We start from the raw sequence: 14,395 nt of genomic DNA, 5'->3' as shown, positions 1-14,395 counted from the left end.
TTATAATACAATTATTGCACCTTATACACCGCATACCTGTCCTTGATGTATTTATTTATAATATTTCAGTTTTAAATCTTGCATTATTATTTTTATGAGTAATTTATAAAGTTTCGTAAAAGAGTATGATGTTTTACTACATATTTCCATCATTTTAAAAAAGTGGAAGACATGGAAATTCCATACTTTTGAAGCCTCCAAATTTTATTCCAGAAATCGAAAGTATAGGCCTTAACACCATTTCCTCTGCTGAAACTTTGGCATTGATGAATGATCTTCATCTGTCCCCAACTTAATTCGTTCCTTCTCTCCTCAGCTTACTGACTTTGTGTCTCGACTCTCTGTCTTTTTGGAGTCCTCCATGTTTTGGTTTAAAGCAAGTATCAGTTTTCTAGTCTGAACTAATCAATCCTTGTGCACCCCAGAACCACCCAAAATTTGTGTTCTGTAAGGGTATTGGCCCATGAATGCTTGAATGGCTTGGAAATGAAAGTAAGTTGGACTTGGAATTGAAATGGTGCTTTTGTCTAAATAAAACCAGCGATGCCATATATTCAGAACAGTCCGTGGCCAGCTGAAATGGCCCTCAATTTTGATGTATAATTGGGCAAAATTTGGGTAACATTGCAATGAATTTCAAAATTTTTGTAGTGGATGGGACACATTGAAGTTTTGGGATGAAGGTGAGACTTAACACGGATTGAGGATCAATGGTACAATATACCCAAATATCTCTTTTTAGCTTTTTTTTTTTGGTTGATTTAACATTTGCCTATTTTTATCTTTTTATCATTTTTGTTAATTTATTATCTGTTTGCATCTCAAGGGCATTTTTTTTGTTGATTTAACATTTTCCTATACTTATATTTTTATCATTTTTATAAATTTATTATCTGTTTGCATCTCATAGGGTTTATTCTATTCTACTCCTAATTGGCTTTATTTGCTTGTTTAATTTGATTTTATTTTCCGAATTTATAAAATTTCTTAAATCTTCTTGCTTAGTTTTTGTGGAGTTTAAAATCAAGATTGTTAGGTAAAACACAGATATTCACTACTTATTTATTTCTTTACTCATCTATTATCCGGTTTAGTACATCTGGGGTTCAACCTTCAAGAGGCAAAAAACGTGCAAATACAGCTTCTGCATTAGCAGTTGTGGACTCAAAATTAGGTGGGGATGCATTGCAAGCTCCATTGTGTAGGCCATGGCACCGGGGTGATCTTATGAGGAGGTTAGCTACATTCAAGTCGATGTCATGGTTTGCCAAACCCAAGGTTGGTCTCTCTCTCTTTCTTTCTTGCTGGGGGTGTACACATAAGGCTGGCAAAAAATTATTTTCTGTTTCCTTCTTGTTGATATGTTTTTATCTCTACTTTTTCGTATATTTGTGATGAAAAGCCCTTTGAAGAAGTTGAGTTGTCTCTCTGATCTCACATTTGAACAAGGACAGAGTACAATTTTCTGTATGATTATAGGGTTTATTATGGATTCTCTGGAGCCTTTTTATTATGTATTATAGTTTGATACTTTGAAGACTTTGTTTATCATAATTAGGCTAAAGAAATGGTTCATGTTCAGCACAGTTTAAATTTTGCGCATTTGAGAATATGCTTGAGCCTTGATTTTATCTCTTAGTTAAAATTATCCCACTTTTGAGTAGGTGTTTTTTTGTTTTCCGTTCTCTCTCTCTCTCTCTCTCTTTATTATTTTTTAATCAGTGGTTGCAAATTTGTGCTGAATTTTGTTAAATACGCCTTTTTGATCTGATCATGTTATCTTTATGATTAGGAGAACTCAAATGTTGTCTGATATTGGATAAATTTTCTCTTGTAATGACACTAGATAATTTTAGATTGGAGTGGGAGATCTGGGTTTAGACTTTGACCTTCTGCTCTGCTGATGAGCTGAGTTGCTCAGGTAGTAGAAGCTTAATGGCCTATCAATTGTTTGAATTCCATGTTTGCATTTTCTTGTTTGGCAGATAGGGCATGAGTTTTGCTTGATAAATGCTGTGAATTGGTACTAGCAGATGCTGATAAATTTCTAAATTTTCAAGCTCATGAAATTATCATAGTTGTGCAAGGCACATATGGATGCCAAGGTATGCACCAAATGTTAAATCAAGTGAGCCAACTTGTGCTAGGCACCGAGGAACGCAATTTAGGTGATGTGCTAGGCACAGAAAAATATTGGTCTCCTCTTTGCAGCGGAGTCAACAGCTTTCACTCTTTCCAGCAAAATCAGTAGCTTATTTACGTGTAAAATCATTCAAAATAATGTCATTAGTCTTTCCTCTCCACTTGCTTAAGTTGTGCATGTAAATAAGGAAATAACCCCCATTAGAATTCAATAAAAAATGCTAAAGAATAAATTCCCAAAGAGGAAAAAATGTCAGTGTAATTTTCAATAAATCTCAGGGCAGTTTTGCCGCCCCAATTTCAAGTTCAAAAATATCTCCTCAAAATCAAGGCTTCAAAAAAAAAAAAAAAAAACCTAAAATGGTCTGAGAAGAAAATACTGGCAAAAGAATATTCTTAAAAATACTTTACATGGTCTTGGTCAAAATTTGGTCAAATATATTTAGATTGGGTCAACATTATAACTTGTTCTAATTTGACATTAATGTGATTCTGAATGAGTCTATTGTTGATCAGTGTACATTGACTTGAGTGATCTTATCCTACCAATAGAATATACTACATTGATAGATAATTGTGAGAATTTATTTAAGAGCTAAATATTTATTCTATGAGCAGTCTATACACAAAGGACTAAGGGAACCTGGGGCCTAGACCTAAGGCACACTTTTGAGGAAGATGAGGCACATATTTATTGAAAATCTGTATAGGTCAGTGGTGAAAAACACGACATCGTCAGGCCCTGGGATGTTTGTGCCTTTGCCTTAAGTGGGAAGACTTGACCACATTTGTTCTTACATTTTCATTTGGCTTGGATAACACAAAACTGTAAGGCCCTCCGCCCTCGGATGTTTGTCTTTGCCTTAAGTTGGGAGACTTGACCACATTTTTTCTTGCATTAACATTTTGCTTGGATTTATATTTTTGGAATAATTTGTTTGGAATTCTTGGTGAGAATTGAGTTTGTCCCTCATCGTTGGAGGACTTTTGCACTATTATTTTTTTAAGGTTTTGGAAGCAGGGAGGAGAAGTTGTACCATTCTTGCTATTTTTTGGTGTCAGAATTTTTAAATTTTAATGGTGGTGCCACTTCTCATAGCTTGATTCGGAATAGATATTGCCCGTGTTTCTTTGGTGCTTGGTTAGTGGTTTGTTTTGGAATGTTTCTGTGGAAGACAATGTGATTGGGTTGCTTTGCTTCATTAGAGTTGTTTTGTCTTTATTTTCCTTTTCTGTTTTCCTTTTGCTTGAGGATACCTTCATGTCCTTGTATTTTTTCCCCCTTGTTGTAATTTGGCTTTCAATCTTTAATTGGATTATTTGTCTATTAAAAAAAAAAACACAACACTAGTGCATAAGGCTCCTGTGTGGTTTTAGCATATTACTAGGAACCTTGTCTCTCCCTTCATTCTTTCATACACGCACTCATATGCCAGGGGAAAACATGCTGGTGGAGCAGGAGGGGATCCTTCCATCTTATGATTGAAGGTGAGAAGATTGATTCCTCTAGACTGAATATGGCAAGGGTTGAAGAATCTCTATTTTCTTAGAACTTGATGAGATAGCCTGATTTTTTAAATTAGAATGGAGTTCTGGTACAGGAACTGATCCTATCACTGAAATTAGAAAGGGGGAACGAGTTAAGTTCTGTACACTAATTGTGCCATCAGAAATCAATGGAGGATGGAGAACAAATGTCTTCCCTGGGGGTTAATGATTCAAAGGGATGGCAGAACCGCTTGAATGCTGCTGAGTAGCTTAGCAAGGGGATTCTGCAAACCCAAACTGGCAACTATGATGATCCCCAATCCAGGCGGTGAGGAGCTCGAATCCCTCTTCAACTGGTCCATCTCTGGGGTGAATCACGGAACAAGAGGAGCTACCATTGGCTGTTTCCTACCCCAGCTAGGGTCACTATATAAGCACTTCTTTCAAGCTTACTCAGGTCTGGTTCCAACCCAAATCACAGCATCGAAACGCCCTTCAGAGAAGTTGTTTCACATGCCCCTTCATGCATGTGGTTGGGCAAGGACCAGTGCATGTGGAAAACCAGGCAACAAAGATTGCACATTTCAAAATATGGGCTGCTTAAATGCATGCCCATGTTTCGTATAGCTTTGAAGTGATGGATTGGGCTTTTCTTGTGCCCTAAGCGCCTTTGATCCCTCTTGTAAGGCCAAAGGCTTACTTGCTTGAGAGTGCCTAACTTCTCTCAAAATAATGAACCAACTGTGCCTGCTTCCTCCTCTCCTCTCCACTGAAAGCAGGTGACATCCAAGCGTTACAATCACGGTCTCTTTGTGCAGAAGCCTGGAAAGCATGTGATTGCGCAAAACTTAAGAGACAAGGGAAGCAAGGAGGAGGTGTGAATACGCTAAGTGAACTCTTTTCTAGTTTGGTCATAGCAAGGATGACAACTCCACCATGGGCTGAGTACTTTGAGCATCCAGGACAGCGTTGGAGGCTTGTGAAGACATTTTCGCTCATGCACACCATTCCCACCCCATTCAATCTCACCATCATCCTTATCCTTGATCAGATGGGTCTGGACTTAATCCAATAGAAGCACAGTTGCTGGAGCGTTGAGGAGTTGCAAAGCATGCAAAAGCAACCGTGATTTTTTTAAGGGACCAGGTCTGGTGCTTTGGAATGTAAAGTTGGTTGGTGAGGTTATTGTGGTTTCCTTGGGGGGGAGGGGGGGTGGTTAAAGAGAAGGCCTTTGCTAAACTGTAAAAGTACAGAGAAGTGGGTATCCTGATTTTGAATGCACTGGGTATAACAGGTGTTATGTCTTCAAATTATCATGGGACTCCAGATCTCTTGGAAGGTTAGGGGGTTAAACCATCAAAAGAAAATGTTTCTAGCGAAATTCTTCTTTAAAGACTGTAAGTGTGACATTATCTATTTGAAGGAGAAAGTGGAGGTTTTCGACCAGAGATCCATCAGTAATATTTGGGGAATGAGGCAAAGTAAATGGGTCTCTTCTAGCTACTGCAACTGCTGCAGGCATCCTTATTCTTCAGAGACAAGATTTGTAGAGCTGTGGGAATTATGCTGCTTCTTTGCTTGTTCAAAATAGTTGATGACAACGTTACCGCTCCTGCGGTGTGTGACCTTGGTATGGGCTGGGGCTGCTGGGCAAAGGGTCTTCAAGCCTTTTCTGTCTGTAGCTCAAAAATGTGTGGCTCAAGCATAAGGATTTATAGACCTCACTAAAACATGGCAGTAATATCTTCAATTTGTTGGCTTTGCTAGCCATGTGGTTGCTTTTAATTGGAAGTGAAAGATCAGTTAAAAGGATGGAATAGGTATGCTTTTGGAGACATCTCTATGAACAAACTAAATCTTGGAAGGACCTCAGTGCTCTGGATGAACCTTAGCTGTTCCCTGGGTTTTCTATTGAAGACTAACATAAAGGCTTATCTGTTTATGCTAAGGAAGGAGCTGCCTGACACTATCTGTGTGTAGGAGATTTCTGGGATACAAAAATAAGAGGCTCTTTTGAGGGGGATATTCGTCAAATGGTCATCAAAAGCTCATACGCTTCAATGCATTAAACAAAGTGGAGATTGAAGGCCTGATCTGGCAGGAAGTTGAGAATTGTATGTTCTACTAGAATCTTTACACCAAGCCAACTTCTTGGAGACCCCATGTTGATGGCATTATCTTCAAATGGATTGGCAGTGCTGTGTTGCTGGAAAGTGGCTGGAGAACCCCTTTATCAAGGGGGAAGATATCCTGCTAGCCTTGAAGAAATGTAATGGAGATAAGGCTCCTAGGTTGGACAGGTTCACCATCACCTTCTTCCAAGCCAACTAGGGAGTTGATTAGACTTGGTGTTCTTAATGTTATTTATGATTTCACTGTAAATGGAAAATTTATTGATAGTCTAAACTCCACCTTCATTGCTTTGACTCCAAGACAAGGGCAAAATTGACGTCAAGGACTTTTGGCTGATAAGATTAAGGGAAGTGTTCATAAGTTATTCTCCAAAAAGACATTGGATAGTGTCAACGTGCTTTTTTTGAATGAAGGCAAATTATGCAAGCTGTCCTCCTTGCTTTTGAAGTTGTCAAGGATAGAAGACTAGTTGTTGCAAGCTAGATAAGCAGGCTTTTGCTCATGTTTGGTGGGATTTTCTACTTTACATTTTGGAAAAGATGGGTTTTGATAGTTTATGGCGCAAAGAGATCAAGTAATGAATCTCTACACCCACCTTCTTCATTCTTACTAATGATTGTCTCTTAAGTTCCTTTAAATCTTCCAAAGGCTTACGGCAAGGTGATCCCTCGCCCCTATTGCTTTTCATTTTGGCAATGGAAGTTTTTAGTCATTTATTCTAGATAGATGTGATGCTAGGGCTCTTGAGTGATCTTAAGGTGTGGAGACATGGGATTGAAATGAAGTCTCTTACCTCCTTCTCGAGGACGATACTATCATCTTTTGCTGGGTTGAGGCTAGGCAAATCCTTGTGTCTCAGGTGTATTCTTCTTGTTTTGAAGCAGTTTCCTCTCTGAAAGTCAATTTGACTAAGAGTGAGCTCTTTCACCTAGGGGAAGGGGTAGAGGGCAGGCTTTTGGTTGGGAGGGGTACTTCCATTGAACTACCTAGGGCTTCCCCTTGCAGCCAAATTCAAGGATAAATCTGCTTTAGAGCTTAATGTGTGGTTTGGGAAAAAAAAATTTGGCTAGTTGGAAGCATCAAACGGTGTAAGATTCACTTTTAGTGAGACTACTTTTTCAAACCTATCAGTTTACTTCATATCTCCCTTTCCAATTCCTTCTTGATAGCCAAAAACCTTGAAGATGTTCAAAAAATGATTTCTTTAGGGTAAAACAGGAGAGGAATTTAAATACCATTTAGTTAAATGGGGAGTTGTTAGAAAACTTATCCAATTGAGTGGTATGAGGATAAAATTACTTAACTTGTTTGACAAAGTGCTCCTTGGTAAATGAGTTTGGAGATTCATGATTGAAAGCAAGCATCTTTGGAGGAAGATCACTGAAGCAAAATATGACCCCAACTGTAACAGTGGGTCTCTAGAGAGGCAAAAGCACCTTATGTTGTTGGGGCTTGGAAATGAACTAGAAGAGGTAGGAATTTTTTTTTTCTCCCACTTCCACCCATTTCAATGTGGGCAGTGGCAGCAATTCCTCCTTTTGGTATGATTCTTGGAGTGGTTAAAGCCCGCATAAATCCCAATTTCTGAGCCTTTCTAGCAGCCTAACTTGGCCTCTAATAAAGAATCTTGGATGATGCTGTTTGTCATCCTAAGATGATGTGGTGTCAAATATCCCCTCTTTAAAAAATGCTCAAGGAAGGGAACTTGAGAACATGTTTTTTTTTTTTTCCCTCTTGTCATGATGACAAAGATGAGCCTAAGTGCAAGTTGGCAATAATTTTATTTCATGGTAGACCTGTTCTATGAGGAACAGGTAGATTCGACAATTCAGATGGTACTTCCCTTGGGAAGCTATTTTGAAAACAAAATGTACCAACAGAAGTAACCTTCTTTGCCCAGGAAACATCTGTGGCAGAATCCTTGCTATAGACAATCTGCAAAAGAAAGGGGAAAATACTGGTTAGCAGCTGAATTATTTTTTAATGCTGCAGGGCACTTGTGAGACAACAATGCCACACAGGCACACGCAAGACATGTGCTCTGGGTACCAATCTTTAACCACAAGTTGAATTCAATTCAATAATCAACACTGCCTCCACAGGCTTACAACCACCATATATAAAAAGCTAGTTACCCAACTTCTAAAAGACATGCTTTCCTAATTTGCTTTATAGAAATATTGCTGTTACCAAATCATAGAATAAAACCTGAATATCAAAACCTGGGTCTTTTCTTGTATGATGTGTAAGGCCTGTGAGTAGGTCCAAGCCTGCACAATGAACTCGCCATCATTCTTCCCCACCATGGAGAAGTTCAACCTTAACTCTGATTAAGAGAAGGTGGGCTTGGAAGAATGGGAGTTAGACTAAGACGATCCAACCTCTTCATACATATCCGGCATGCGGGACAACAGTCGAGACCTGCAATTTATAATGGTTCAAACAAACCTTGACATTTATATTATTTGCATGCTCATTGCGGAACATGTAATGCTTGAAGTGCCAAGGCCCTCCAGGACAAGCAATAAAATTTAGAGATAGAGAGAGAATTGAGAGAATTAGGGGCATAGTTGTTAGAATCTTACGACTCACGATTTGATTCATACGATTCGTATCAATTTTGCACCAAATCGACTCGTATCAATTCTGCACCAAATCAATTCGAATCTTACTAGTGAATCTAAAATCAACTGAATTGATGCCAAATCTATCGATTCACCTCGTGAATCTATTGAATCGATCCGAATCTATCAATTCACATCATATCCTGACAAACCCAACTAGTTTTAAAACAACCTCAAAACAACATTCCCTTTTTTTATTGCTTTTATTTTTACACAATTACCTTCCATTTCTAGTCTATGTCGGTTTTGTGCTTAAAAAGTGGAGAAAACAGAACTTTAGGTCTTATCTTGCCTTCACAAAACCATTCTTCCCTCTAGGAGTATATTGCTCTGCCATTAAGGAGCAGAACACTCACCGACTAAGGTGGTACTCATTGCATTGAGTTGTTAAGATTCAAAAGTTAGTTGTTTTAGTAGTTTGTTAAATTATTATCATTTTTTTAGGTTAATTATTATTTTTCTTTTTAATCCAAGAAAATAGTATGCATGAAATATTATTTTTTAATAGTTGATAAACACTAAAACGTCAATTATTTATTATTTTTTCTTGATTCCTTCCCTTAACAGCATAAAGTTCATTATTTTTGTAATGTTTCCTTACCTTTCATATGTTTTGGGAAAGAATGCACATGAAATATGATTTGTTTATTATCGCAATATAAATATATTTTATTATTTTTCTGCTTGTTTGTATATCAATATATGCATTCATTGATAATTGATTTTGGAAAATTTACTGAATCTTACGATTTGATTCGATTCTCGATTCCCAAAAGTAGAATTTCGATTCACGATTTGAATCTCAATTTGACAACTATGATTAGGGGAGAGAATTAAAAGAAGAGAAGTTACGAAGAAGAATAGGAAGCAGTGGGACAGAGCAGAGGATTCAGACACAGTACAGGGGAAAGAAAGAGGATCGGAGACCGAACAAAACGGATATGGGAGAGGAAGAAGAAGACGAAGAAGGAAGAAGAAGAAGGAGCAGAAGGAGATCCTGTGGAGAAAGAGGGGGAGAGAGAGGGAAATTGCAGCAATTCAGATTTCAAAATGATGACTGTACAATAACTTACATGTCCAGCACTTATACTCACCACTACTAACACGTTACATAAAAAAACCCCAACAAAACAAGGGATTACCAGATAACCTTAAAGTACTTAAATACACAAAATGAACCTAAATTTTATTGAATTTCTAAAACAACAAGAGTTTTCCCAAACTAAAATATAAAAACCTAGCTACAGTATAAACATCTTAAGTTCTCCATTGGTGGTTCTCACCAAGCTCCCTTGTTAGAAAAAACTCGGCCTGAAGTTCTAAAATGGCCTAGTAGCGTTAACTCCATGAGAGGGAACAAAGTTGAACATATAGGAAAAGCAAGAAGTGACAATCAAGAGGAGACACAATCTGCATTTCATTGTCAATAACCATTGGAGAATATGTAGAAGATCCCCACCAACTGCAAGTAGCATAGAAGGCTGCAATGTCCTCTGATAAAATAACAAGTCCTCCAAACAAGAAATAAATTTAATATCCAAATTTATTGGCAGCTCAAGCAAATATGCATTTGGTCTATATTCTAGAAAGATGGACAATGTTTCATTAGATTCGGTTAAAGATGATGTGGAGGGATGGAAGCACACCCATTCTGCTGGAGTTCTCAGGACACCACCAGAACATTTGGTTTCCCATCTTTTGATCGACCATCTCATTGGCAGTTGTTGCTGGAATCTGCCAGAGAAATCTCCACGCATAGCATGCCGCTGCTTGTGGCTATGGGAACCATTTTCAGCAATCAATCCCTTTGTTTTCTGCCTTGTTTTCTCCTTTTCATAACTAACATGGCCCCTCTTTTGTACGAACCCTGATCCATTAAAACAAAAGCCCAACAATCAGCCAGGCCCATTTTTTTTTTGCCCCAATTAGACTCGGCCTAGGAAGAAAAGGCTTCAGGCCCTTTTCTTTAAGCAATCCTGCCGCATTTAATTTAAGACCAACTATGGCTGGCCAACATCTTTATTTGCAAGCTGAATTCAAATAAACTTTTTATAATACAGAATAAGGCCTCTATAAATCTTTACAAAATTCATTAAAATCAAATCGACCACCACTTCTTAGAGCCGCTTCTTAAAGCCAGCCTATCGTTTACCACAATTCATCCACGAAACACTTTCATTAGCATTCAATCAAATAGCAACGGAAGTAGTAAGCAATTATGAAAATAGTGGCAAGCAAGCAGTAAACATTGAAGCAACGCAATTCATTAACAACACCTCCGTTGACATTGTGTGTTTAGCGAGGGAGGCAAGTAGGCTAAACACGTTGATAATAGCTATTGAGTTTTACAAGTCTGATGAACACTCACCCTCCCCTAAAGAGCTTTACATGCAAAATTCATCATGGCACTAGGAAACATCAAAATGATCGAGGAGTCATACTGCCTTATTTGGCATGCAATGAAACAAATACTAGAAAATAAGCCTACACTAGCATTTACATGATGGAAACCCATCTCAAGCACACGAGACAAGCAGTCACAGGCAAGTATAATGTCCTGAACAAGCTTAGCTCGTGACACTCCCCCACTTAAGCGGTCGACATCCTCGTAGACTTTGGCGCTAGGTACATTTCAACTTTGTCCACGAACGGTTGCATATGTTCCGCAGAAATCCAGCTGATTACTTCATCACCAAGGTCTTTCCACTTCATTAAGAACTCTCGCCGCTTCTTCCTTGAGGATATGAACTCTCTACCTGTAAGGATATATTCAACTTCACGTCTCTCAGGTTGCACTGTCTTCAACTCTGCTCTGTTTGATTGACTTCTGCTCAAATCGTCGGTGTCGGCGTTGAATAGCTTGAGGCAGTTGACGTGAAACACATTTTGCACTTTCATCCAGCTGAAGTGCTGTAGTCTTCCCCCCTGATCTGCCCACTTCTTCATCTGCTTAGAAGCTTTCTCCAGATAGGCTCAGGCAAACTCTGCATGATGTCTCCATTCTCTGGTGAAGATGTACACCCTGGGACTCTTTCCTTTGTACGGCTTACCCACTATGTGAGGTAACAGCGACTGCTGGCCTATAAGAAGCTCAAAAGGGCTCTTGTTGGTTGTTGAGCTCCTTTGGGCATTTAAACAAAACTGAGCCATATCAAGTAGTTGCATCAAATTCTTCTGGTTGTCGTTGACGAAATGGTGCAAGTACTTTTCCAGTAGTCCATTGAATCTCTTCGTATTTCCGTCTGTCTGTCGGTGATAACTCGAAGAGATGACAAGATGTGAACTGAGGATCCTGAAAAGTTTTGTCAAGAAGTTGTTAGTGAATATTGAGTCTCGGTCACAAACAATGTCTTGGGGAACACTCCAATATTTCACAACATTTGTAACGAATAATTGTGTCGTCTTCTCTACCGAATTGTACTTTGGTGTGGCTATGAATGTACCATACTTCAAAAACCTGTCTATAACCACAAGTATAGACCCTGCATCTCCCACTCTGGGCAGGTTGGTGATGAAGTCCAGTGAGACACTTTCTCACAGTTTGGATGGCACTAGTAGGAGCTCCTACAGCCCTGCACGCTTCTTCTGCTCCACCTTGTCTTGTTGGCAAGTGAGACAAGTTCTGGTAAAATGAACCACATCATCACGCATATGCGGCCAATAATACCTCTACTTTAGTAGTCTTGTCATTGGAGTCATTCTCCACGAATACCTCTCAACGAACTTCCTATAATAGTTGGTAAGGCCAAGAAAGAAATGCAACTCTTTCACTGTCGTGGGCATTTTCCATTCTTGAATTGCCCTTACCTTCTCCATACCCCTCCGGATATGACCTTACTCAATCACATAACTAAGGAATTTGTTGCTTCGCTGAGCGAAAGAGCACTTCTCTTTCTTTATAGACAGATTGTTTCCCCTCAGCCTCTTGAACATCTCCTGTAGATGCTCTTCATGTTTCCTCTGAAACATGATCAATGCTCCCAACGGTGCTTTGGAAGGGCGAACATATCCCGCTTCCAACTCATCATGTTGTTTCCTCCGCTCTGCTAGCTTTCACTCCTAGCAACAACTCGATCTCATGCTCCATAGTCCGTTATGGAGGCAAGTTATGAGACAACATATCTGGCATCATCTCCTTGTACTCATCCAACATTGCTTGGATGGTTGTAGGCACCAACTCTTGGCCTACTTCATCATCTACCACCATCATGGCTAGATGTGTCTGCTCACCCTTTCTCAATCCCTCCTTGAGTTGCATGGCTGAAAGGGACTTCCCATCGTCTCTTTTCATCGCAACGACTTGCACCATGCAAGGGTGATCTCCCATTAGATACAGGGAACCAATAGAAGGCATCAATACTGCCTCCGTGTCCCTTGGGAAATCCATTCCCAAAATGATTGGAAAGTTATCTAATGACACCGCTGTGAAATTCGCATGACCTTCCCACTGCCCAAGCTCCACAGTAACTTGCTTGGCTACTCCTAGAGTAGGTTGGGCTACAGAATTAACTGCTTTCATGCGTCCTCTATCCTTCTCTAAGGATAAGTGAAGTCTTCATGCTTCCAGTTGCAAAACAAAATTATGAGTAGCCCTGGTATCCACCATAGCGTGGCTACTCTTCCCATTGATCCTCAAGTCCACAAACCTCAGTCCTTTTCCTCGTGTAACTTTTGATGCTTTCGATTGCTTTTCCAATGCATTCACCTGCTGCATTGCACCCATCCTCGGGGCATCATCCTCTTCCCCCTCGCTTTCCACCACTTGTCCTGAAGTGGAAGCTTGTAAGACTTAGTAATCCCTTGTGTGGGCACTCCGGAACTCTGTGAGGGTCTTGACACAAAAAGCATGAAATTTTACCCTTTCCATTGGGCGTGTGGAACCCTTGAGACAATGAAGCTTACTTTGAGGTTGATGCTTTGTAGTTGGCTCCCCCACTCTTGGGTTTGCCTTTCTTGAAAGACTTTTCCCTGTTTCCTTCTCCGCCAAACCCTTTGGACGAAGCGGTATTATCCCCAGCGTAGTTAGTCAAGCGTTCTGCGACAGCTTGTGCGGTAGACAAGTCTTGAACTCTTTGCCTATGAAGTTCAGTTCTTGCCCACGGTTTCATCCCCTCAAGAAAATAGAACAGCTTGTCCTTCTCCGACATGTCCCTGATATCCAACATCAAAGCAGAAAATTGTTTCACGTATTCCTTGATTGACCCACTATGCTTGAGGTCTCTTAGCTTTTTCCTAGCATTGTACTTAACGTTCTCAGGAAAGAATTGGGTCTTGGTTTCTCTCTTCAAGTCTGCCCAACTCTCCACTACACAGTTTCCATTTTCATTGTACTTAGTACGCCACCACAGTTTGGGCATCACCAACCAAGTACATGGTCGTAGTATCCACTTTCACCTATTCTGAGGCCATCCTCACAGTGTGAAAATATTACTCCATATCAAACAAGAAGTTCTCCAACTCCTTCGCATCACGGACACCCCATACGTCTTGGGTTCTGGTACCTTGGTCTTGCAAACTTCGGGAGTGTTGGAGTTCCCCATAGCAAGAACCATCAGATTCATCTTTGCATCTAGATCAGTCATTCGAGACTACAAAGTTTCCACAATGTGGTGAAAGTCCTCTGACATTTCACTTAACAAACTTACTTGATGCTGTTGTGATCCCATCACTTCATCAACAAGTCCCCTTAGTTGGGCCATCTCGTTGCACATTGTTTGTTGTTGTCTCAGCCTGTGCTTCTAGCATGCTGATTCTCTCAGCATTGTTTGGTGCCATGGTCACTTACCAAAACTTTCCAAATCCCACAACTAAGGCAATCGAATTCACGAAGCAATTATCCAAGCTCTGATACTAGGTGTCACAGGCTGACTATTTTCACACCTTTGTGAAAGGACCGTGCGGCACTAGCTAAAACACTCACTCTTAACTAGTCAGCCTATCGTTTACCACAATTCATCCACAAAACACTTTTATTATCATTCAATCAAATAGCAGCGGAAGTAGTAAGC

At 39.7% G+C, this 14,395-nt stretch overlaps 1 protein-coding gene across 1 annotated transcript in view; it reads left to right on the top strand.

Annotated features, from left to right (window-relative positions):
* The window catches only part of LOC131146231 (uncharacterized), a 39,810-nt gene that overhangs the window by 3,963 nt on the left and 21,452 nt on the right, over positions 1–14,395 (top strand). Inside the window, exon 2 of the mRNA XM_058095663.1 lies at positions 1,095–1,278. Within this exon, the coding sequence (XP_057951646.1) occupies positions 1,095–1,278 (184 nt within the window). The remainder of the gene's footprint in view (positions 1–1,094; positions 1,279–14,395) is intronic.

This window comes from Malania oleifera, chromosome 13 (genome assembly GCF_029873635.1).
Source record: "Malania oleifera isolate guangnan ecotype guangnan chromosome 13, ASM2987363v1, whole genome shotgun sequence".
NCBI classification, from domain to species: Eukaryota; Viridiplantae; Streptophyta; class Magnoliopsida; order Santalales; family Ximeniaceae; genus Malania; species Malania oleifera.
The sequence above is the reverse complement of the archived record's forward strand: the minus strand, read 5'-3'. Positions and strand labels throughout refer to the sequence as shown.